Source organism: Sciurus vulgaris (assembly GCF_902686455.1).
Source record: "Sciurus vulgaris genome assembly, chromosome: 4".
NCBI classification, from domain to species: Eukaryota; Metazoa; Chordata; class Mammalia; order Rodentia; family Sciuridae; genus Sciurus; species Sciurus vulgaris.
Genome location: NC_136464.1, coordinates 181,937,452 through 181,962,835, shown reverse-complemented (window position 1 = coordinate 181,962,835; position 25,384 = coordinate 181,937,452). Strand labels below are relative to the sequence as shown.

The window sequence follows — 25,384 nt, the reverse complement described above, 5'->3', positions numbered from 1 at the left end:
ACACTTGCCACTTCAGTCATTAAACAAGACAAACCATGGGTTCCATGGTCGAGTTGCCATGCAGAGTGACATCTGCAAATGGGTCGAGGCAGAAAGGAAACATTTGCCTTATCGCCTCCCATTTGGCATTTCAGAAAAGTGTCAGCATCTCTTCGGGAACTCTAAGACCCTGGAAGTACCTCAGGCTGCCACCCCCAGGGTCTGTCTTGGAGTGGATCTTGGGTATGTTTTTATAAAAGGCTGTTTATTTACAGCAGCGTGAGGCCTTCTAGACTTCTGCTTCTGTGGGTATCTGATGAAGACTGTCTCTAAATCCTAAATGTTCGACTTTAGACCTATCTAGTTAACTTTGTTCCTGATTCTCAGACTGCTGACTTGACTTTTCGTGTGGGGTTATAGATACGTTGCATTTGTCGCCTGTTTCTCTCATCACTATGAGAATTACCGTAGTTATCACTAAGTAGCGTTCACAGACTAAAAACATTTCTGAATGTTGGTGCACAGATCTCCTATACCCAGTACCTACTTTACCTTCCTTTCTAACTTAATTCAGTAATCTATATCAAAAGATCCATCTCATTTGTCTAGATTCATCAAAGAGAAAGGACACCCCCTAATTTACAAGCTGGTCACATCCTAGCACCTTGCATTCTCCATTTGACAATGATTGCTAATGGCCCATTCAACTAAAGTATTTGCTTGTTAGCAGGGAACAGAGCATGATAAATGTCCAGCAAGCTTGCGGCTGCCTTCAGCTTTTCAGATGCAGACTGGTGCATATTTATGGCAGGCAAATGACAAAAGAAGAGGCTGAATTGCCCTGGCCTCCAGCTTTCTATTGCACAGAGGGTTAAAGTGATTAAAGAAATGATGCAGGAAAGCGCTGCCGTTTGTTTACTAACTGCTGTCCACAGTCAGCTCTGCCCGGTGCCTTGTGAACATATTTCTCAAGTATGATGCATGAGGATGCTGGGTCCAGCCCACGGGAGAAAGTGGGAGAGCAGGTGTGCGTGTCTCCCTGCAGGCCGACTGCCAGGGGAGCCCAGATCTGTGGCTCCAGCAGAGTCAGCAGTGGCTCTAAACCATTCAGATATTTTCCTTTCCATATATATATTCAAATATGTAATGTTAGACCAGAGCATTCTGTGGCTGCTGAGTACGTACTTGCTAATTTCTAATGATAATTTTAGGAAATACTAGGAAAAAATCTCTGTTAAAAACAGAAGTCAAGTTGTTTCTGCCTTGAGTAATTCTCTAAACAAAATACCAACAGCGAACTGGCAGCAGCGAAGCGCCGACGGTTTGCACTTTCCCTTCTGTAAGGCCTGTGCACAAGTGTTCAAGCCCTTCCACAGGGACACAAGCAGAATTCTGAAACGAGCCACTGGTGTTCTGCCGCAGCTAGACAGCATCTTTTTCTTTGGGACTATAAATAGATTCTATATAGAACCATTAAACAGTCTAGTTTATTTTTCCTTTTAAATTCAGTTGCATGCAAATTTTAATTATACTATTTGGTTGGCTCTTCCAGTACTGACTGGTGAAGTCCCTGTGGCCACTAAGGCATTAATCTGTGCTTTTCATGCAGACCACTCCAGTATCCCCCCAGAAGAAGTATGCAAAGTACTTAAATTTTTGAGGCCGTAGGGTCAGTTTATTGTATCTGGAGGGAATTGGTGGATCTGAGGCCTCAGCTTGCTCGCCACCTTGCTCCTGTCTGTCCACTGGCTTGCTGTTCCCTGCAGGGCACTCCCGATGAGCATACCATAGGATTTCTGACTTTGAAAGCCAGTGTCTCTCAGATGACCTCTTCCAGCCGCTCTTTGTAGCTGAGGAAGCTGAGCCACAGCGTACTTGTGCATACAAATTTTTAAATTCAGTCTTTGCCCATGTTTGCCACTTCAGCTGGTTCACCATGTCCTGAAAACATCAGCCCGGATCAGAATTGCCTGATGAGTGAATGCAGCTGGGCAGGCCCTCTTGTCCAGTTCGAAGTGTGTCTGACTCCAGAAGACAAGGGAAAATGGCACCTTTTACTTCACTACCAGAACTATATTCTGGGTACATTTTAGACTAAAACAAACTCAGGTTTTGAATCTCCCCGGTCGGAAAACAGATCATCGTTGTAAAGGACTAGCCAGCGAAATTCAAGGCTTCTCCTAGATGTGATCTCTCCCTTCCTTCATGATGTCGATCAAACATGATCTCTTTAAGTCTTTCCTCTGTAATCCCGTGGCACTTTGTAGTTAAGCATCTCAGATGTAAAAAGGACAATATCCGCAGGTCCCCATTCCTAATCCAGGCTTTCTTCCACCCTTCCTGTGTGAAAAGTCAGGGGCAGACATGCTTCATTTCGACAGTCCTCTACTCAGCCAGCATTGGCATCCAGGAAGAACTCCTGGGCTGGACAGACATGGCCTGGATTTGTGTAGACGGCTGCTCACCTTGTCTAGCTGCTACTAGAGATCCTTCTTCCGGACCCATGGATCCTGAGCTTCAGGGCCCCAGAATCACCTGCACAGGTGCTGCCCCCAGAAGTTCTGATTCCTGAGGTCCAGGGTGGGACTGGGAAGTTTACATTTCTAGCCAGCTCCCAGGGATGCACTGCTGCTGTTGCTAGAGGACTTGGAAATCCATTGCCCTGGGTCAGTCTGTTAGGGAAAGAGATTCAACGTCGGGTCACCCTACTCTGAAAGGCTGTTTCAGAACCTCTGAGGGAATCTGTGTTCCCTGACTTGCTGCTCCCTGTCCCCATTCTTGCTTTATGAGGCATGAGGGATCTAGACCATTGATGGAGGATAGTTCGCTGATTTATTCACCTGAGAGAAACCCAGGTGGATGCAGGCACACTCCACTTCAGGGAGTGCATAGGAAGAAGGGAAGGTGGTCACCCTGGAGTAGGGGCCAAGGCAGCAGCCCAGGGGAGGAGAAACTTGAGTCTTGAAAGACAGGGCAACTCCAACCAAAGTCACAGTAGCTTGCTGAAATGGAGGATGGTAAGAAAACCAGAGTAACACTGCTTCAGTGAAAGGCAGTGTGTGTCTGTAAAGCATCTACCTGTAAACACAGGTCTTACCATAGCACAGAAGGCAAATCCCACAGTTAGAACAAATGGTTCCCGTGGGGTAGCTAGCCCACTGATTTCAGCTACCTCTGTAACATGAAGATTATCCGTGAGCACTGCTTTTCAGAACGAGGTGATACTGGACAGGTGAGGCACTTCAGGTGAGCAAGGACAGTGGGGTGTATTAGCCTGGTGAAGGGCATCTGCTTGGGAATTCACCTGTGTGAGCCAGTGCCAGGTGAGCCGCCCATTCGCTGTATAACTTGGCAGCAGGATCCCCCCCGTGTTGCTCAGTTGCCCCATCCCCCAAATTGGAGCAATAATATAATAGCACTGAATAAAGAGTAATAAGATTGTGGTCAAGATGAAATGTGTGTAAAGAGCCTAGCTCTGTGCTTGGAACAATGAATGAAGAGTAAATGTCAGCTATTATTAATAAAAAGTAATTGAAAATCTGTGTGCCTGTCCGTAGTTCACTTTGCCTTTCTCACACCAAAGAAAAACTGGAACTACTTCTTGAATAAAGACTGTAACAAAGCACTTTCACCTTTTAATCTGTTTGATGTTATGTGGGACTTTGTTTATATTGCTCTTCTACTTTAAGGTGTCCTGCTCCCTTTATTTCCTTTCTCCTACCAAGTGGGACGCTCCTGCTTCCCTACCTCTCTGCTTTTGCAGAACATTTGTGACCCTGGACACTTGGTCAGCTGTTCAGCTATGCACTCACAAAGAGGTCTTTGTTCCAATCTATTTTGTATCCTCTAGGAAAGGATGCAGTAGGAGATTGGGTCGGTAAGTCCATGAAGGCCTTGGCAGCCTTTTTTGCATTGATATTACACGATATTTCTCATTTAGAAGCCGTCTTCCCTGATGACGTTGCTGTCCGTAACAGCAGCTGTGCAAAGCCCTCAGTGTGCCAGCTCTGTTCCCACTCCTGGACACACATTTGTTCGGTCTTCAGAGCAGCCACCTGCGGGAAGTATTCTTATCCCACGTAAGCTCACGCAGAAACCGAGGCCACAGTGGTTAACTGACTCCCCCAAACTCATGTGTAGCTGAGCAGTGGCTTCGAACCCAGGCCCTCTGGTGCCGGGATCCCTCTTAATTATCTGCCTCACCTTGTTATGCTGTTGCAGAGAGTGATTAGTTATCGGGGAACTAAATGTGCTTTTGCTCAAAGCAGTATATGTACAGGTGGGCAAAGAGGAATTATTGGATGTGACTCTTCACTGTCCATGTTGACTTAGAGTCCCCTTCTTATGCTGGGTATGTAACTCTGAATGGGTTCTTTGAATCACTACTGGAAGCAGAATAATCTTAGCCCATTTAAAGGATGACTAGGCAGTTTTTACAGAATATAATATCAGTGCATTTATTTAGTATTATTCCTTTGACTATGAACATTTTCCTTTTAAAAATCTAAATAATTGATTAATTCTAGCTGGGAGAAAAAGAGGTCAGATTTTTGAGGAGAGTTGCATTTTGTTAGATGCTGAGTGTGTGTGTCAAGCTAAGGAGATAGTATGACATCTTTTTTAGAGTCTAGTCACAATTAAATGCCATTTTATTTTGGATTTTGGGATCAGTGCCAGCTTCCAGCTTGTCAGAGCTGAGAAGACTCGAATCAAGTCGAGGCCCATTTCTACAGCAAACTGGGAATCTGGCTTCTTGCCTGTGGATTCATTCAGTGCGGCCCATCTGGCTTTTGATGTTCTGCAAGTTTGGAGCAGTTTGTTTAAGGAAGCCAGGCGGTGAATACCGGTGGGCCTGGGGTTCTCTTGACTTCAGAGTGGCGCCTCTGGGTTTGCACTTTTGCCCCCCTCCTCATCTGCCTGCCTGCAAGACCCCGCAGCGACCAGTGGTCGCAGAGACCACAGCGTCACTTCCTTTAGAACCTGGGGCCTGCTGGATCCTCTTTCCTTCTTGTTCAGTTCACTTCTGTTTAGTTCAGTAGCAGCCTCTTTAAATAACTTACAGTATTAAACTCTGAAGTGCATTTTATTTTGATCAAAGTAATTCCAGGCTGTTTGTGGTGACTGAGCAGGAAAATAAACTGTAGTGCCCAGAGTTACAGTGGCTGCAAAGGCACACCCTTCATTTCCTGAGATGCACACATAGTTCTGGTGGCCTTGGGGCCTTGTGGCCCAATCCAGCTTCACTCATTCCTGATGGGAATGGTTTGCACCCACTTTCTCTTTGCTTTCTTTTCCCCTGCTCCACAGGCTGTGACAAAGCATGAGAGATGCAGGAAGGTGTCCCCTGTCTGCACCTGATCCCTCCTGGAGTCCAGGAAGGAGGAAGTGTCTGGGAGGTGGCCTCTCAGTCGCTTGTAAAGCAGTCACACACAGCCTTACAAACTGCTGGGCTTATTGTGTTTGCAAGGAGAGTCCCTTCTCACCACGAGAGACTTGGGAGCTCTGGACCTCCTCTTTTACCTGATTCATTCTTTAATTGCACAGGTACTACTGAGCACCCAGTCTGTCAGGTGAGGGGCTCTGGCCAGCGGGGGGCAGCAGGAACAGGTCTCCCCAAAAAGAGAGGTCTCATCTTAATAAGGCATGGGTGAATTTTTTCTAAATAGGCAACATTTTCTGAAATTAAAGAGAAAAAAAAAAAAAAAATTCAAGGTGGTAGGGACATTGGGACAGGACTGGGAGAAAAGGTGCCGCAGCCCAGGCTGCCTGTGATATGGCTCCCCTTCACCCGGGACCGTGCCACTCCCCGTCTGAGCCACGTGTGGCTGGCTTTCACCTCTGATTTTTCCCACTCAAGTATATGAGCAGATGGACCTGAACACTTGTATCTAAAACAACAGAGAACCAGCTGGAAATGCCCTTTGGATTTCTTTCTCGATGAGAGCCATTTTCCTCTCTGGGGCCTCACCTGTAAATAACACAAGTTCCACCTTCCTTTATGGCCCCTTGCTAAAAGCCTGGCTGGGAACAAGACCATACAGGTGCAAACAAATTAGGGCTGGGGAAGAGCCTGCGGTGTCTCTTGAGTTATGAAATCCTAGTTTCAGTCAGGCAGCCACATGGTGGAGGAGCCAGCAGGACAGGGTTGCCTCAGAGGTCACCCCGCTCCCACTCCACCTCCCAGCGTCTGGCTTTACTCCGAAACCCCCAGTTTGCCTGCTTTAGCTACAGAGCTCACGTGTGATTTTTCTGTTTTTAAATTGGGGTTAGGTGGTTTTTGGTTAAGAACACAAATAAAACCTGTTTTTGTTTTGAGATCAATTGTTGATTTTTATTTTTAATTTCAGGGCAGGGGTTGGTCTAGTCTCTGAACTTGTGAAGAGACATCTACACATCACACACTTGAAATTTAACTTGCAGGTGATTAATTCTGTCACTTGCAATAGGCGTCCCCCTCTGTGAACTGGAGGTTTTTATGACAGTGAAAATCATAGCAAGGATAAGAATGAAATAAATACTCGTGTTATTTTCCTGGAAAACTGTTTAAACTATGAGAATATTATCTTCGAGCATTTTAAAATGAAATTTACTTTAGCCACCAGTGTTTTGAGCATTATGTCACAAATAAAAAACAAGATTAACATCTAAAGGAGTCAGTTTTCATTCAATTGTGCAGCACTGTGGGCTGTGAAATTTAATATTATTTGAAGTTGTTGGTAACTGTAGACCGACGGAGGAAAATGGATAAGTTTAAATAAAAGTACCCACCTAAGCACATGCGGACCCTGTCAAGTGCAAGTTGAGGTCACTGGGCCAAGAAGTGGACCCTCCAGCTCTGTCGCTGCAAATTAGATTCTGATAACTAAAACCTGCCTTTGGACTCCAGTTTAATTCCCTTCTCCCCAGCGTGCAGTGGATGAGGAGGCCGGGTGCGCCTCACCTGGGAGAGTGGCTGCACTGGTTCTGTGCCTGTGGGCTCCCAGGCATTTGAATGTCCCTGCGTCTCATCTTTCTTTCCTTGAAAAGGTTTTGCTTGTGGTTGGTGTGAAGTCTGAAATGTACACCCGGCTCCTGCTCTTGCCTTTATAACACTTTAATGTCCCCAATTGTACAGGCTAACTCTGGGCCCCCTTTCCTTGTCCTTGACTACACCAGGTTCATGTTGCAGATGATATTTGTTTTAGAAAACTGTGAAAGAAGGGGCACCTGTGAAAACAGGCAGTTGTTCCAGCATGTATACATACTCGGATTAAAGCAGGAAATGCTACCTAGATCCTCCATGACTGCCTTACTTCTTGGACAGAGCCACCAGCAAGACAGTGGTGTGCTCGCCTGAAATTTCAAGGCCCTCACCCGTTACCCTGAGCAGTGTGCAGTCACTGGGTTCGTGTCAACCTGACACCCAGTAGCTACTCCCCACTGCTGCTCTGGTTTCGGGAGAAGTCTGTGGAAACCTGTTCTGATGTTAAAGTGCAAAAGGGGGCAGTAAAGTGCTTTCCAAAAAAAGGGGAAGAGTTTCCCCAGCATTTCCTAGGAAGATGCTACCTGTGTCTTCCTGGGGCCCAACTGTCACTTGTTCATTTTGTAGCAGAACTCTGTTTGGGGCATTTCTAGAAAATCTTAATAAGCTGTGGCAGTACTCTAGTATGAAATGGAAGTAATGCAAAATCAAAGAGCCCACCTGTTTAGGATGGGCAGTCAAATTCACGTGCAAAGCCTTTCCTTGGGAGTATGGGTGTTCCCCATGCACAGAACACTCTGGAAAGGAACCCAGGTCTTTTGGGTTAAGCTATTCTAGCTCCTCTAGATGCTGAGGGCCAAAAGTGCTGGGCACAGTTAGCATCAGGGGCTGAGCATCTCTTGAGCGTCGTGGGGCTGACAGGAAGGCCCACCAGCCCCAGCTAGATTGCAGGGTGTGTCCTCATTCAGATTTCAGAGTAACCAATTCACACACTGGTTTTTCTCTTTCTCAATAGTCTTTGACACTTATTTAAAGCAAAAATGATAGTATTTTAAGGAAAAAGTACATTTTTCCAAAACGTGGTAAATTCACAGCATACTTAATGTACAACACTGCCTTGGGAATTAAGCTAGTATATAGTTTCGGATATGCTACCTGCTAGAGTGAGCCTATTTGTAAGGTTAGGAAGGATTCGGGTTCCTTGAAATAGCAGCCAACTTCCAGACTTGTGGCACTCAGTGATTAAGCATAAATTGCTTGTATCCCTTATTCTTCATTTGTTGGAATACACAGTTTGTTATTCCAGCTTTTGTGGACTTGGGAACTGATTAATTACATAGGCCACAGTTTAGACTATGATGACTTCATTTATTTTCTTTCCAAGGAATTGCATCAAAAAATTAAAATGTCTCCAGGACTTCAATATTTTAGACATGTCTCTTTAAAATCAGTTATGAAAGCTAGTCCAAGAACATGGTACTGTTTGGTTTTTGAAGTTGTACCTTAAAAAGCAATGTACCAATCTGCTCACAAAAACTTTGAGTGTTTATTGCAGAGAACTTTGAAAACCACAGAAACCTAACAATCTCTCTAGCTCTCTATCCCACGTCCACAGCAGCCCAGGTAGAGCCCTGTGTGTGACCATCTGTATATATTGGTCCCTTGTGTAGTCAGCAAAATAATCTGGATGGCGTGCCACACATTTTACATATGTGTCTGCTTTCCACTGAGATAATCCAGCAACTTAAAGTGAGCACATGCAGCCATGCATTGCCTCACCACAGGGACATGTTCTGCATGGAATCATAGGTGGATCTGTCACCTGAGCATCGTGGTGTGTATTTACACACACTTAGGATGCTGCAGTGTCACTAGGTGACAGAAATCTGATGGAACCACTGTCATGTATTTGGTCCCATCATTGACTGAAATGTCATTACAAGGTGCTTGACTACACTCTAATGGTGTGATTTTAAAATGAAAAAAACAATTAATTCTCCACAGTACCGAATGTATATTCACGTATGAGTCTTTGGTGATTTGCAGGTAGAGAACCTTCCTGTGGGGTCTCCTCCTGCTTCCCCACGTATGCATTTCCACCTGCAGAAGAAGGTATGGCAGGATTTGCATTGTCCCGTTACATGAGTAGCCTGGCCCTGTCTCTCACGTGCTTGACACCTGCTCTATTTTTGCATAACTATGAAGTATTTTATTTACATGGATTTTTGTGTGTGTGGTATGAGCTGTGGCTCTGCACCTGAGCTGACCCTTTGTGAACAGAAGCCCTCACCCAGCACTTGCGAGAGGCACTGCTGTGTCTACACAGGGTGCCTCTCCTGACCCAGTTCTTTGTTTGGATGCAGAAACTGGTCATTCCTGTCTGTCTTTTCATTTGGATCTCTTCATTGCATGTCGGCTTGAGAGTCATGCCTTGAGTACCAACATGAACTCACCCTGGTCTGCGTGGTGACTCTGGCTCGTTCTTCAGTTATTCACATCCCCCTAACCCCCATTTCCCAAGGAAGACCACCAGGCATCTCCCATCTCACCTTCATGAGTCCTTGCTGAACTACATCAGCCCTGGTGGCCTCTTGTGATGTGGTTTCCTTCCTGGTTAGCCTGGGTGATCAGGCCAGCCTGGAGAAAAACACTAAGTCACGGGCTGTCTCTACCAAGGTGTGTACCGTATGGTCGATGGAAGTGTGGGAGCAGGCAAGGTGAAGGGGAGCCGTGAGAGCAGAGTGTCCTCAGGTGGGAGAAGGAAAGGGGTGTGACCGTAAGGCCCCTGCACAGCTGTCCCTTGGTGTCTCATCTACCTACTGGCTTCCCATGGAGCCTCCTGTTACACTGAGTGGGTTCAGAAAGAGAACTGGCGACTGCTGCCTCCATCTGACCCTGGGCCCCTTCAGACCTGGGAAGGCCATGGTGGTCAACAGAGGGACCCTGATTTGACACCACAATGCAAGACTTAGTCTACCCTGTCCCCCAGACTCACAGGTGGCCACTTCTGAAGCCAGGTGGCTCATTTATAGTGCTTTCAGGACCTGTGCCCTGTGTTAAAACAGCCTGGGCTCAACTGGGTTAAAGCACTCTGCTCTGTGCCTCATTAATTCTGCTATGTTCTCATCTGTAACATTGAAGAATATCATGTCACATAACGGCAGTAAAAGTTTTTACAATTAGTACTCCAAAGTTGAAATGTCTAATAATTATTAGAGATCTAATTTAGATTACTAAATATTAATGTCTAATTTAGATTATTAGATTTATCATCCAAAGTATTCCGTGTGGGAGTATTAGAGTCTAGTTTGACAAATAACTTTTAAAAACTTGAATTAAATTCAATAGGTAATCCAAAGGTAAAAATAAATTCTAAAACCAAGCCATTTTACTTTAGGCATGTTTGCTTTGGAAACCCCACTTCAGAGATTCCATTTTTTCCACATTCTATTGTGTGTATATCTGATTCAAAGTCATGACATCTATTGTCTTGCTTGAAAATGATTCATGGAAGACCATAGGAGTTGTCTATTTGTGCTTGGTGCTCCCTATGTGCTCCCTGGGAGACTCCCTGGGGAGAATGCAGGATGCCCCAGAAGCTGAGCTGAGGTTCCCAGGACTGGGAGAAGGATGTACAGCACAGGTGCCCGTGCTGACCTCAAGTGCAGACTCAGAGAGGGACCCACCTGGCTCTATCCTCTCTCCCGCCTAGGACACAAATCACTGCTGATGTCTTGGTTTTGGATTGAAAACCAGCAGACTTTATTAAATGGCACCTCTCTGTGACCACTGCTTTTGGGCAAAGTTTAACCAGAGCTACATCCCCTTATGGTGTGAACTGTAACTGTGGGGCTTTCACTGAGCTGGCTTGGGTTCAAGAGGAAGCTTATCTCAACTCACCAAAAGAAATCTGCATTTAACATCTGCCATGGAATAGTCATGCAGTGATTTAAAAGTAGCTAGTTGTCATCACCATAATAATTTTTTAACACTTTCAAAGTCAACACATGATAAGTAACAGAATCCAAGTATAAAACCCTTAGCTTTAAAAACAGAACTCCGTTTATTGACTTAATTATAACATAAAGGACTCACTGTGTTCCATTTTTAAAAATGGTATTGTTATTAAGAAACACCCCATTTGGTTTAAATGTCCAGTCTGCTATTTACTTATATTGTCTGGAATCGGTCTGTAACATTACATGTAAAATACAAATTCCATATGGTCAGCCTATTTCTTCTTCACCTTTTGGTTCTTGGCCTCCTGGGGCAAGACAGGATACCAGGTGGCCGCCTGTGTGACCCAGGGCCTCAGATGAGCGTGCATAGTGGGCTGTCACAGCGGTGTGTGCTGTGCATGCCCCCAGGTCCCCTGGAGCTCTCCGGGGGGAGCTGCAGGCCTGTGAGCATCTTGGTTTTCTCTTGATTTTCCTTAGTTCATGGCTTCCTCTGAAAAGCTCGATTTAGAAAAACAAGTGTCTCACAAAACCAGATTTGGACTTCAGCGCGATGCACTGAGAACTCTACTGTGCAGGGTAAGGGGCTGTCCCATCCTGTTTCATCAGCCACCAGTGTTGCCTGCTGCTCTGTGTTGGGGGTGTGGTGTCCCTGCCTTACCACCAGGAAGGACCCGACAGCTGCCGTGTTGTTGTGATGCCTGGCTTTGGAAGTGGCTAATTCCTTGTATTTTAAGTGGGGAGGAATTTTAGAAAAGGCTGCAGATTCGTACAAATCCTTCCAGAGAGAAAGGGTCAGAAGCCAGGCCCTGGGTGACATGGCATGGAAGCCCCATCAGGTCCTGGCGCACCCCTGCCCCAACTCTAAGAGATTCTGTCTTCAGAATTCCTGTCAGGCTGTGATCTGTGAGCAGCCTGTGGCACCATTTTTGTTGTTGTTTATTTGTTTGGGTTTTTGTGGTACTGGAGATTGAACCCAGAGGCAATTAACCTCTGAGTCACATCCCCAGCCCTATTTTATATTTTATTTAGAGACAGGGTCTCACTGAGTTACTTAGGGCCTCACTTTTGCGGAGCTTTGAACTCATGATCCTCCTGCCTCAGCCTCCCAAGCTGCTGGGAGTACAGGAGTTGTGCCACTTGACTTGACTTGATGTGTGTGTGCTGGCTTCCACATCTGCACTTGCATCTATCTTTAACCAGTGCCTCTGTATCCAGCAGCTCCCATGCTCGGCTCCGGGGTGTTTAGTATTGAACCAGATGCCTGCCCTCAGGGAGCTGCCTCGGGAGCCCCTGATGGTCTGACTTCTTTGTGAGCGCACCTGGCACAGAATGGCTTGCTGTGTCCCTCCCTGTAGCAGGGATGGCCTGCGCTGACCACAGCAGTCAATGCCAAGGTGCCATGTGGGCAGCACAGGAGGGCCCTACGCCCTCCTCACTGTTGAGAACGCATGGCCCATCAGTGAAGTGACCGGGCCCCACCCTTCACAGGTGCAGTAGGAGCAGCAGCCTCTGCTGCCCAGTTACTGGGTCTTTTGGATGGACTTAGATAAAGAGTCTCTTTTAAGAAAATGTACCCTTCAAATGACTTTTTAAGGGCATAGGATTAAGTTTTTGCCCCACTTTTTGCCACAGTATACACAAAAGGTAAATTTACTTTTTCTTTTTCTTTTCTTTCTTTTAGGATCTTTAGGGACAGTGGGTTTTAGCAGGGTTTGCAATAAGCATGTCAGGTATGCTTATTTGAACTCAAGGTGTATCTTTGATGATAATTATCCATTCCATGGGTCACGAGCTTCCTCGTCACTGGCCAGGACACAGCCCTTGACAAAGCTGGACTGCACACACTGGACTAAAAGTTTGTGTCAAGGAAGTGTGACTTGTTTGCAGAATGAGTTAAAAGACTCAATAAAATATTTACGTGATTTGCGCCTTCTGAAAAATAAGACCTAAAGTGCTGCACCAGCCCGTGTGCGGGGTGCTGCTGACCTCCCTCCAACTCCGGCAGGAACACCCCTGGGCCCTGGTGAGTGGCAGGAGAGTCCTGAGCAGACAGCAGACCCAGCGGTCATTAGATAAGCAGGAGCACATCCTCAGGAAGGAGCCGAGGTCGGGCAGCATCTTGAGCGAAGGTAGGGCTGTGAGGGAGCTCCGAGAGCTGAGCAGCGCAGCTGGGAGAACAGGGCTGCCTCCGGTCTGCGAAGGAGCCTGCCCTCTGAGGCCTGGGAAGTCTTCTAGAAGGTGGTCAGAGGTTAGAGGATTGAGCTGAGGAGCTGACTGGGCTGAGCGGCGGGGGCAGGCCTCAGCTTCCCCTTGTAACTTAGGCAGCTTGTGCTGACACTAGCGAACACTCGGGTGTCCCTGTGCCCACTGAGACAGGTCTCCAGCAGGTTTCCAACAGGGTGGGAAACCCCAGGCAGGATGTGGGCCCCGGCTGTCGTCAGCAGTGAAGATGTCCTGAGAAGGTCGAGCAGAAGGCACACAGACACAGCGTCAGGAGGTGAGCAGTTTCACCCCACGGTACTTCCCTGTACCTGCTGCCAGGCCTCAGCCCCTGTTGTTCAGCCACAGGACGAGTCCCAATCCCTGTGTGTCTTGCGGGGAGGGCAGGTAAAGAAATTCAGAAGTCTCTTCCACAAACACTAGGATGCAGCCCTTCACAGGAAATGGGGCTGGGTTTTATCCACAAAGGCCATGAAATGACCCAGGGGAATGGGCGAGCGTTAGCACCACAGGGTCGTAGGCACTGGGGACACCCAGGCCCCTGGGTTTGGAGTTGGAAGTGTCTCTCCAGAGAACTGTGCAGTGGCCAAGAAGGCCACGAGAGGCCTCTCTGAGAGATGAGCGCCACTGGTCCAAAGTTCCAGAAAATTCCTCAGCAGTGCACACATGGTGTGTTTGAGTTTGTCATTGTTATCAGATATGCTCATTTTGAGTTCTGCTTTGCAGGAAGATGGAAGATTTTGTCTTAGGTGATTCCTGTTCACCACTTTTTTTTTTTTTAATGAACAAATGAATGTTATGTTTTTGCTAAATTAAGAGGGGAGGGGGACAGCCCTCTCTTTGAGGTTGTACATTCCCCAGATAGTGACAAGCCACCATGTGCAACCTGTACTTTTCTTACCATAGAAGTATTGTTTTTTAAATATCATTTGTTGTTTGATGCTGTTTCATAGCCACCCTGATGCACTCTTTCAGAAAATGCATGTTTTCATCAGCATAAATCATAAACTGTTACTTCAGTGTGGATTTGAAATTTGGGGTGCCCGTCCTCCTTGCTTAATCTCTGTGGGTGCATCCGGCCCACTCCTCAACGTGGCTGGTGGGCTTCTCTGGTTAATAAAGCTTGCATTGGAAGGATTCAGAGGCAATGCTTTGTTCTCAGGTTCTAATATCTTAATGAGCCCAAAGGCCTAGCTGCTTATGAGCGCCTGGGATTTCTGAGTGTGCTGTTAGTGTTAGTACTTGTACAAGGATGTTCATTAGGAAGCTCTTGTTTCAGTTTCTCAGAGAAACTTCCCATTAGGAAAGATCTTTCAGCAGCATGGCTCCCGAGGAAGGGAGGAGGGAAACTTAGTTGTATGCATCCACAGGATATTGTGTCCATGGTCTTAGCTCTGAAGATTTGCGTCTAAGAATTAACTGGAGCAAATCCATCTCAGAGGGCAGGAAGCTGTGTGGAGCAAGGACTGCAGTTGTTGTCCTTTTGCTAGTGGAGGACGCTTCATTTTGCAGCTGAATCAATAGTACTCCTAATTATTTCTGGTTATCTTTTATGGGTGTGTAAGACATTTCTTTTGTTCAGTGTAATAAAAAACCCATTGTTTGATCAGTGACTGACTAATTATGATAAGTAATTTGAAACATTCCTGATGAAACTTGTCTGTTAATTAACATCCACAGCAAATGGAAACTAACAGGACAACAAAGTCTTAGTGCGCCTACTGTTCCCTGGAATGGATGAGATCTCTATGGCATGCCCAATAAACCCAAATTGCCAATGGTTAAAAAATAACAAACAGGTGGGAAGGTCTGACTCACCCTGGAGGAAAAGTTATTGTAAAGCTACACAAAGGAGTACTGAAATATTCTGAGGGAGGAGGTGGCCACGAAATGTCAGCAGACTGCCAGACCCGGTGGCTCAGGAGTCCGTTTTTTTGTTTCGTTTTTTGTTTTTTAAGCTTAGTTCCTAAATACATTTGTCCTGCTGGGATGTAGCTCTGTGATAGAGCACTTGCCTGGTGTGTATGAGGCCCTGGTTCCATCCTCAGCCCTGCAAACAAAACAAAACAAAAAGTCTAAATACATGTGCCCCGTGATGATCTGAGGAACAAAGAGACTTTCAGTGAGTAAAAGTGTGATCCGAGAAGTTGCAGTTGAGGATTATGGGCAGCGTCTGGCTTTATGTTAACACATCATTAACAACTGTTTAAGTTTGTCAACTCAGTGGCTTTTCTTTTATATTTTAGATTTCTACCTGGACAAGGACTGGTACTATACCCACAGATAGGAGACAAATTGGATATTATTTGCCCCAAAGTGGACTCTAAAACTGTTGGCCAGTATGAATATTATAAAGTTTATATGGTTGATAAAGACCAAGCAGACAGATGCACTATTAAGAAGGAAAATACCCCTCTGCTCAACTGTGCCAGACCAGACCAAGACGTGAAGTTTACTATCAAGTTTCAAGAATTCAGCCCTAACCTCTGGGGTCTAGAATTTCAGAAGAACAAAGATTACTACATCATATGTAAGTATAATTGTATTTCCTTATTTTACAGAAATTAGGATAAGCTAAATAGGTTTGTATCGATTTTTATTTCCTTAAAATCATGGTGGTGAATAGTCGGGTGAGAATCTTTGCTGAAGAATTGTCCACTTTTTCAAGGAAATTTTAATTGAATCTGGGACTCCCGTAGTAACAGTATTAATTAAATATAAATACCCAAGGGGGACAAAACATCTTGGGATTCCTACAGTATTGAAATAAACAGATTAAATGAATACACCCAGCATCTCTACTGACAGAACCATTCTTAAGGACCCTGGTGAGATTTTTATGGGTAAATCTGTGCGATGCCTTTTCTCTCCATCCATTCATCCGTCCATCCATCCATCCTTTCCGTGTTTGTTCTGTTCTGGTGACTGTGCTTCAGTGTCAGGGATTCAGCAGTGAACACGGTGGCATAATGATACCCGTCCCACACTCAGTTATCAGCCTGGAGAAGATGGTCTCCTAGGTTGGCAGGACGAAGGTTGCACACTAAGCACCATTTACATAGGCTTCTTGAAACCAGATTTCCAAGCATGAAGTTTTCTCACTGAATTCCTTCCCTTCCCCATAAATGTAACAACTTGACCCATTGTTTCAGGAATAGATGGTACAGAGTGCTTGGATCATGTCTGAAGCAAACTCATGAGTTTGTGAGTTCCAAAGCCACAGGGCCACCCTGAGCATGTGCCTACTGTGTGCACCCTGAGCTAGCGTTAAGCCCAGGGTGCTCCCAGGGCCCTGGATTTTGTCAGAGTGAAGTCTGGGAGGGCTAAGACAGCTGTTTGCATGATTCAAGCAATGAAATATTTTCCCCTAAATCTTTAGTTTAAAATTATACTCTTAACTGAGTGGAGTTCTCCATTTATTTCCATAGACTTTTTAGCTCATTAGGGAACTGCGTCTGCTGGCTGGGCTCCCCTACTGCTTGGTGATCAGATTAAAGGTCTGGCTTTCTCCATCTACAAGCTGCTCTTTAGAGCACAGAACCAATAATTCACTGACTATTTATCCAGTGCTTCATAATATGTATGTTTTTACTACATTAGTAATTAAAAAAAGGTGGTCATAGATGCCTAATTATCTTGTCTGTTGCTACGAAATGCTAGAGACTAAAAACCTGTTTTTGAAGCTAGCTTGATACACAGAGAGCAGCTTTCCAAGAATAAGTAACAAAGAAAAGGAGAAAGTGGTAAATTATGTATTTAATGGAATAATTATCATAAAATGAAAATAAAAGCACTCCAGGATGAAACAAAGCAGATGGGGTGGTAAAGTGTACAAAATAATAGATAAATCTTTGACAATATACCATAGTTACAAGGTAAAATACATGGAAACTAAGCTTTCAGAAGCTGAACAGTGTGTATGTGTGTGTGTGTGTGTGTGTGTGTGTGTGTGTGTGTGTGTGTGTGTTTTGAAAGACCATGTAAAAACTTTTTCAGTGAATCCTAAGGTCCAGCATAACATTGATAGGGAAAATGACCTGCAGCATATTCAGGAAGAGGTTTGTGCCCCTGTCGGGTGGAGGGGGAGGTGGGAGCGTCTGGTCAGTGGCTGCGCTAGATTGATGTTCCATGGTGGTGAAGGCCTGTCCCTGCGCCTGAGGCTGCCTGTCGACTCACCCATGGAGGATAGCCAACAGACCCCAACCAGTTCTCCCTCTTACTTAGTTTATGACTTCATAAAGCTGGCTTTGTAAATTCTAACATCCCACTGAGTGCAAGTGGGATTTCAGTAAACATTAAAGGCTTAACCTTTAGTCTGAAATATTACGCAAGAAATGCAAATAAATAAATGGTTTACCAACATCTCTTTGCTTAATATAGTGCATTCAATAACTACCTTTTATCAATGCATGAGAGATTTGTATTTAGAAGCATAGTTTAATTTATAATTATAATAATCTACACAATAATGGCATCTCCTATTTTCCTTTTTTTGGAAACTCATTATGCCACATTAGCAGGTTCATTGCAGGTAGCTGAGCTACTCTGGCCTCCAAAACTCTGCTTAGAATTGTGATTTGCAGTGGGAAAGCATGGGCTGGGCTGAGCGAAAAGAATCTTAAACAGAGTCAAGGGTTTCAAGTTTGCAAAAAGGAGGGATTTTCTGAATGTTGGCTATTGAGAGACTGTCCCAGGGCTGGTAAGTGCCCACGCTCAGAAGTTGGACTGGAAGTCCAGTGACACCTTCAACAGAGTTAAAAGGCTTCTATTACATCATAGGCAGAGGAGGGCATTTTAGATACCAGGGAAAAAACAGAAGCCAATTTCTCATCCACCCTATAGCAAAGCTCATCGATACACAAATCTCTCTTGAAAGGAAATGAGAAATTAAAAGAACAAATGTTAAAATAGTCTTTAAAATGTAATGTTGACTTTGAATTGTTTTTTCAAGACTCCCAAGGCACCAAAATAATTAAGGAATTTTTCAAAAATTACTAATTTCCATATCAAACAAATGCCCGCCTATGTGTGCACACATACACAGGGTCACGATCAGACTCTTCTGTCTCTCTTCAGAAGAAAAAGGAAAGTAAGTGTTTGAAAGTAGTGATTTTATAATGGTACACTCATGAAATAGTGCCGGTAGCATGATGGAAAATACTAAGATTCACGAGTGTATTTTAAACACCTTAAAGCGTTGGTTCTCTTTGAGACAGTGATATTGGAATTTGAATTGCTAGGAAACATAATACTGTCTGGTTGGTGTCACCTTCACGACTGAGGGTGGGATGGACCCCGTGGGGACATCCTCACGGACTGCCTGGGGTCTGGTAGTTCCACAGGAGAACAGAGCTTTGTAATAATTAGACCAGGAGCTTAGAGTCCTACATCTTAGTCCTGCTACCTGCACTTAATGAGAAAGTCACTTTATTTCTATGAACTTTAATTTCCTTCTCTAGAAAATATGTTTATTATTGGTGTTATTGTACAGACAAACGATAGCAGTCTCCTCGGGGTCCAAGCCATTTTATGGCTGGACATACAAATCAAATACAGGATCACCTGTTAAGGTGGCTCTTCTTAGCTGAAATGGACAGGATCTGCTCTGAATTCTTTAAAGACTCTTCATTTGATTTGTAGGACTACCCAATCTAAAATAGTCATCACACTTTGAGTTTTAAATGTAAATACTAATGTTTAATTAGAACTATTTTTAAACTACTGAATATCCACTAAATTCCCTTAAGAAGCGACATGACAAAATGACATGCATCCTCATTAGTTCTTCTTATAGATGATTATTTGCTTTGACATGTGGCAAAATGATATATATAGATTTTCTTCATGTTTAGAATTGACTTTTTCAAGTGACCTATTTCAGTAATTAGCCTTGGGCTTCATTTGGATAATAAAATCTAATAATTAAATGATGCAAAGATGGGAACGTTATGACCAGTTGATCTGAAAAGCCCCTGGTCTTCACTTCATTCAGATCTTAGTTGCCTTAAAAACAGCATTTTATATAACCTGTAGTTGTTCTTATCATGTCTTGAAAATTGTTTAAATGTTTATGAAATAACTATATGTTCCTGTTGATTCCCATTTTCAAGGGAAGCTCTGTGTTTGACATAAGTTAGCGTTCCAATTAATATTGGGAAAGTTCAGGGCTGGGGACATAGCTCAGTTGATAGAGTTCTTGCCTTGCAAGCACAAAGCCCTGGGTTTGATCCTCAGCACTGCAAAAAAATAAAATAAAATAAAATTAATATGGGGAAAGTTCCTGTGTCCCGGGACTTCATCCTGCAGAGTGTTCTTTGAAGCCTTTTTTGTGCCTGGTTTACAGTCCTTTCTTAAGTGACAATCCTGAGCCACGTAGATCAGCACACTGGGTGTGTAGGCTTTTGCAACATGGTCCTGAAGTAGGTGCTGTGGGCTGCTTATCCAGCCTTAGCATGAAACCTTGCAAGATACCCACAGAGATTTTTGTCATACTACTGGAACTATGTGCATCAGAGATGGATGAAAATGGATGCCATTGTGTTAGTGCTTTTTAAGTGAACAGTGACCATAACAGAGATGTCGATGAAATTATATTCATAGAGCCCCTCCCAGTGTAGTTTAATATGGCTTTTGCATTATTTTACAATAAACCTGTAGCCAGGACATGGTCTTGTGGCATAGCCTGTAGGTCATCATTCCTAAAGATTCTTTGATTAATAGTTGTTCTCTTCTGTGTACACACGCTCAGCCTGTGGGTTCACAGTGTTCCTTCTGGGAGTCCGCCCGCACTTCCCAGCTTTCCTTGATAAATACTGAGTGATCTGGAGGAACTCCAGTTTCTTAGAACCCTCATGGGTTGGTTGTGTGTATTATTTTTTTTTTCTATTATTTTATTTTTTTGTAAGAGCATGCAAAATTGGTAGGCTCCACGGACACCTTTGCGATTTTTTTTAGACATATATTCCGCTTCTGAGCAAAATCACAAAATCAAGTAAAACACTTACACAAACATAATAAAACAACACTTGTCAAGAACACATTTGATTAAGCACATGAATGTGCTTTGATATTTAGATATCTTTTCGATTGTATAAGAATGCATGACTTTTATCAAGTGATTATGCACTTTATTTGGTGAATCATTTACATATAATGTGGCAAAAGCCACACTTCCATTATTACATATATCAAGCTAAGTGATAGCTAAGTGATACAGAGTATCATCTCTGTCCCTTACATCTTGACTTAGTGGTGAAGATTCACGTTTGCTACCGTGTACATAATTACTAAGTATAAGCATCTAAACACATTTTCTTCTTCCCTACAACAGTTCTTTTTTGTAATGTAATCATCAGAATCTTCTCAGAAACTGTAGAGTAGGGTGCTTAGGAGATGAATTCACATACCACTTACACAGATTAGCCTTGGATCTAAAGGTCTGGGGTCTGGCAGCCCTGGCCTCTTGAGTAACCTTCTTCCAGTAGTTTAATATGTCATTCTGCCTTGATCTCTCCACCTGTAAAATGGGATAATGGTAGCACCTGCTCACAGGGTAATGTGGTCTTGTGTCAGGTAAGATGTCAGGAGCTTGCTTCTAAGCTTGGCACAAAAAAGTGCAAGTAAGAAATAACCTTGGAGCAGGGAGGAAGCATGAGGCCCAAGACTGAAGGCAAGCCAGCTTCCCTTCTAGCTGGAGCACCTGAGCAAGATGGCACAGAAGGCCTCACTGAGCTGAAGTTCATCCATAAAGTGAAGCCGAGGAGAGTTTACGAATTTCTGGAATACTGTGTGACTTAATTATGAGATCTTCTCTCTTTGTCTTCTTTGGGTATTATTAAAGTTATTTTGTCCTTGGGCTCCTTTACCAGGAAGCATGCATTCATGTATGGTTTTGTTCCTGGAATTGCCTAAGCTTGTTAACAGGTCCTTTGTCAGACCCAGAAGAGACAGACAGGGGAGGAGTCTGCTGATACTTATAATCATGGTCCCCACTTTCCATTTCACCCTACTCTCAGTAATCTTCTCAGTTCCCTAGAAACACAGAAGAAAACTGTATCTTTATTGATATATTCAGCAGCGTCCCAATGTAGGACAAGTATTCTTTCAGTGAACCAAGCATGTCAAGTCACCTTCTCATGAAGCCAGCTGGGAAAGGACACCATCCACGGGTCTGATAACAGAGAAGCACAGCCTCTGCCATTTGCTAACAACGTGAGCCCCTCTTCTAGCTTAAGGGCAGCCTCCCCGAGAGTCAATCAGGAAGGCTCCTTGCAGAATTCAGAATGAAGGCTGACTCTGATGGAATAGCATCTCAACTTCTGCTTCCCTGGAGAGCCACTGAGAATCTGCTAGCTCCAGTGTCTGATGGGGTCATGACCATGGGGACGTCTCCCAGATGGCTCAGGGGTTGGAAGAGGGTAAGGCTTTGAGCCTGGAGACTTGGTTCACCTTCTGTGGCATCACCCAGGCAATGATGACAGCTTATCTCACCCCAGCACCATTCCTCATCCCCAAGGAACCAGTAAAGAGATGACTGTGCTTCCCAAAGTAACAAGGAATTGTTGAGGAAGGGAGGGAGACTAAAAGCCATGGATACAAAATAGATTTCAGAGCAGATGAAAAATGAAGGACAATCTTAGAAAGAAAGAGTTATTTAGGAATTGCTCAGAATATAACTGCCCTTATTATTTCATAAAACTCATCTTAATATCTCTAGCCTTGTATTTATAGCTTTTCAAAGGTTCACTTAGATTTATAAATAATTGAACAATCCTGGAGACATAGTGCAAACATAAAAGAGGACAAGGTTTTTTCTTAACACACTTAAAATATTCATCATGAAGATAAAAATTTAAAGCAAAATAAAACTTGAAAAAATAGCCAACAGGCATAGACAGACGTTAGCAAAGATTACTTTGAGAAAACTGATTTATATAGTTGCTATGAGTCACACATTTGATCCTAAAATTCTAACTTCAGTCTGGGTGTTGATCACTCAGGGACGTGTTGTGGCCTTCACACTCTCCTGTCTCACTTTCAAGTCTAAGCACAGGTGATGAAGCAGTTTTTACTGCTGTGAGAAAGCCAAAACTTCGATAGTGTGGTCGCTTAGTACGGTTCACATGGCATGGAACGTCAGAGGCGAAACACAGTCCTGGGTTGTTGAATCCTTAGACCAGGGTTGTTAGCGTGTAAGGTGCTCCTGGCTAGGCACAGGGCCATATCAAGACAGCATGCAAACATATGTGGCACATACGGATAGCACAGAGAGTGTGTGTGCACACGGCATTACATCCACAGCAGTGATAAACAGCGCACAAACACACCTACACACATTCACAGAAAGTAAAGGGCACACACACACACACTGCGTACATGGCAGCACTAAAGACAGGGTCCTGATATTGGTAGCATATACATAATGACAGTAAAGAGTGCACATATATTCATATTGCATACATAGCAACAGTAAAGAAGCTCATGCAAAGTCAGTGATGGACTTTGCTGGCATCAGACATGTTGGCACTGGTGCCCTGACATGCACTGTGCCACTTATGACTAACTTTAATCCTATGTCCCCAAAGTCGAACACGCACATCCTACAGGGTAAGTAAGCTGGGTAGAGTGGCTCATGGCTATAGTCAGCTACAAGGGAAACGGAAACAGGAGGCTCACGTGAGCCCAGGGGTTCAAGGTCATCCTGGACACTATACCAAGGCTCTGTCTCAACAACAGATAAACATACAAAAAAAAACCAAATAATTAAAACCTACAGGTTAGTAAGAAAGAAGTAAGAACCATTAGGAAACATGGTTATGACAGCAATTTGTTAGATATCCTGGATTTTCTTTTTCCTTTTAGGTCTATGAATTCCATTTCTTCAATAAGGTCATGCTATTTTGTGCTTTTATTACATTAGAAGTACTTCAAGCCCCTTAGTCCAAAGTTGCTAAATAGTAAGTTTATTAAAAATAAAAATCTGTCCAATATAAAAATAGAGATAGCAGAGATTTCAAATTTCCTTAGTCAAGGTCAGATGCTACAGTTTTACTGAATGAATGGAAGGATGGACAGATGGATGGTCAGACAGATGGACAGATAGATGGATTGGCCCGAACTCAGGCAGGAGTGAAACTGATCCTATTATAGAGGAGCCAGTCTGTGTGTTACCAAAAGACACTTCTGCTTCAAAAGTGGCTTTTTGCATTAGTGAAGTAGCCCAGCTTTGTTGTTCCTGGTGTTAAACCAGGAGATGAAGGTATTCTTTTATTGAAGCAAACATGTGGAAAATTGCCCTGGATTCTTAGAGTATAGAACACGTCCCCCAAATGGAATAAGGTTCATATGCAGGGCAAATTTAGACAGGGGCACTTTATTGGGGTTACTGCTGGTCTCTACATGGTCAAAGCAAATAACATCATGTCCATCTAAAGTCTTATGCCATGAGAGTGACACATTTTCTCATGTGCAGTGTTATATTCTAAACTGTCAGCAGGCATTAATTCAGTCACTGGTGAAGTCCTACCACCTAGAGATGAACCCGGCCTCAGAGGGATGTTTTCCACTTGGGTGCCGCTCGGCTTGCAATTACTGGGTCATTAATATCATTGCATGCGATTAGTGACAGGAGAATGAGTTAGAGGTTTGTGGGATGTGTGCCCTCCCCCCGCCCATGAACTTTTTACTCTGACCCTTTCTTAGCTGGACATTTCCATATCTCTGCAAAGGTATTTTAATGATTAAAATCATTAAAACCTAGGGAGTGGGCAATGGATTATGTGCTGGGTATAATTCACTCAAACACATGCTGCTTCATGGTTCAGAATATTTTCATTAGATATTATCATCCTCTCTTGACCAGGAAGTTTGGTTTTTAAAAATCTTGATGCTTAAGCTAATAGAGACAATAGGGAATTATGTTTTATCTTGAGAACTATTACATCATTCATTTCTTTAAAAAAAAATGTGAGTTGAGTCATTACTATTGAAACGATCATCTGGACACCTATTTTTAAAACACAATTCCTTTCTTAGTAGGTTTTTGCCCATGTTGAGGTTGACTCTTCTGTGTAAAGGTAATTATTATTTTACTGTTGACTAAAATGTCCTCAGTATATTAACTCTGTCTGAATCACTGTGGCAATAGGAAAACGCCTTGAAGTGTATGAGATGAAAAGTCTATTTTTATGAAATCATGTTGATTTTTTTTTAAGTAATGAGAAATTCTACCTGCATAAATCATCATAACTTCAGCAATAAAATGTTAGACCTGGAGAGCAATGTTTCCCCTCAGCAGAATTCATCAAAAACCAAGTCACCAAGTTGTTGCAAGCAATGTTTTGAAGGGGAAATAAAGTGAACCACTTCATAAACGATGTGTGTGTAAGCACTGCTCAGATAAAAAAAGAGAAAAGTGTGTGTCGGGGTGGACATAGTTTATTGCCAGCACTGTTTCGGCTATAAACTACGAGGTACTGGGCAAGAAGGTCCTGGTTGAACCTGGAGATGCAGGTTGAACCTACCTGATGTGAAATCTGATTTTAAACTGCTCTGGATTCTGAAATGTTGGGTGCTGACATGACAAGTCTGTGCAAATGTTGCAAAGTCCCAAATCCCTGTATCCAAAACGGCGCCCAAATCTGACCCTCTGCGCCTGAGCACTTCAGCGGGGACTTCTTTTCCCTCCACTGCACCCTGTGCACCCAGCGCACCTGCCTGCAGTGCAGGTAGCTAGTTACTTTCCGCACCTGCCGTCAAAGACAACTATGGCTCTTGGCATCTGGGATGATTGTCATTTGTTTACTTTTTGTGTAGTTTTTTTTTTTTTTTTTTTTTTTGTGGTGCTGGGGATCGAACCCAGGGCCCTGTGCTTGTAAGGCAAGCACTTTACCAACTGAGCTATCTCCCCAGCCCACCTTTTTGTGTAGTTTTGATGGTTGAAAGGTTTTATGAGTAAGTTGTGGTCAAGTATGTTGTATTTTAGGAGTGAAACTTTTAGCTAGGTATTGTGACTGTCCTCCCAGTTCACGGGCCTATGTGAGTGTCCAGGCCTTGTCTGCTCTGTTAGCCTCTGCACACTCCTTCCACATGTGTCCTTGGGTCCTGTCTCTTCCCAAGTAAAAGTGGCGGGTAGTCGAGGTCATTAAGCTCCTTCAAGTGCACATACAAACAAAAGCAGCTTAGTAAACATTTTTCAAGGCTGTGACCTATTTTAAAACCTCTGTTTCTGATTGTCATTGAACCATCCTATCCTTGTTCACAATGA

The 25,384-nt window shown here is 43.8% G+C and overlaps 1 protein-coding gene across 1 annotated transcript in view; it reads left to right on the top strand.

Annotated features, from left to right (window-relative positions):
• The window catches only part of EFNB2 (ephrin B2), a 43,389-nt gene that overhangs the window by 6,754 nt on the left and 11,251 nt on the right, over positions 1 to 25,384 (top strand). The window contains exon 2 of the mRNA XM_079137889.1: positions 15,366 to 15,649. Coding sequence (XP_078994015.1) covers positions 15,366 to 15,649 — 284 coding nt within the window. The remainder of the gene's footprint in view (positions 1 to 15,365; positions 15,650 to 25,384) is intronic.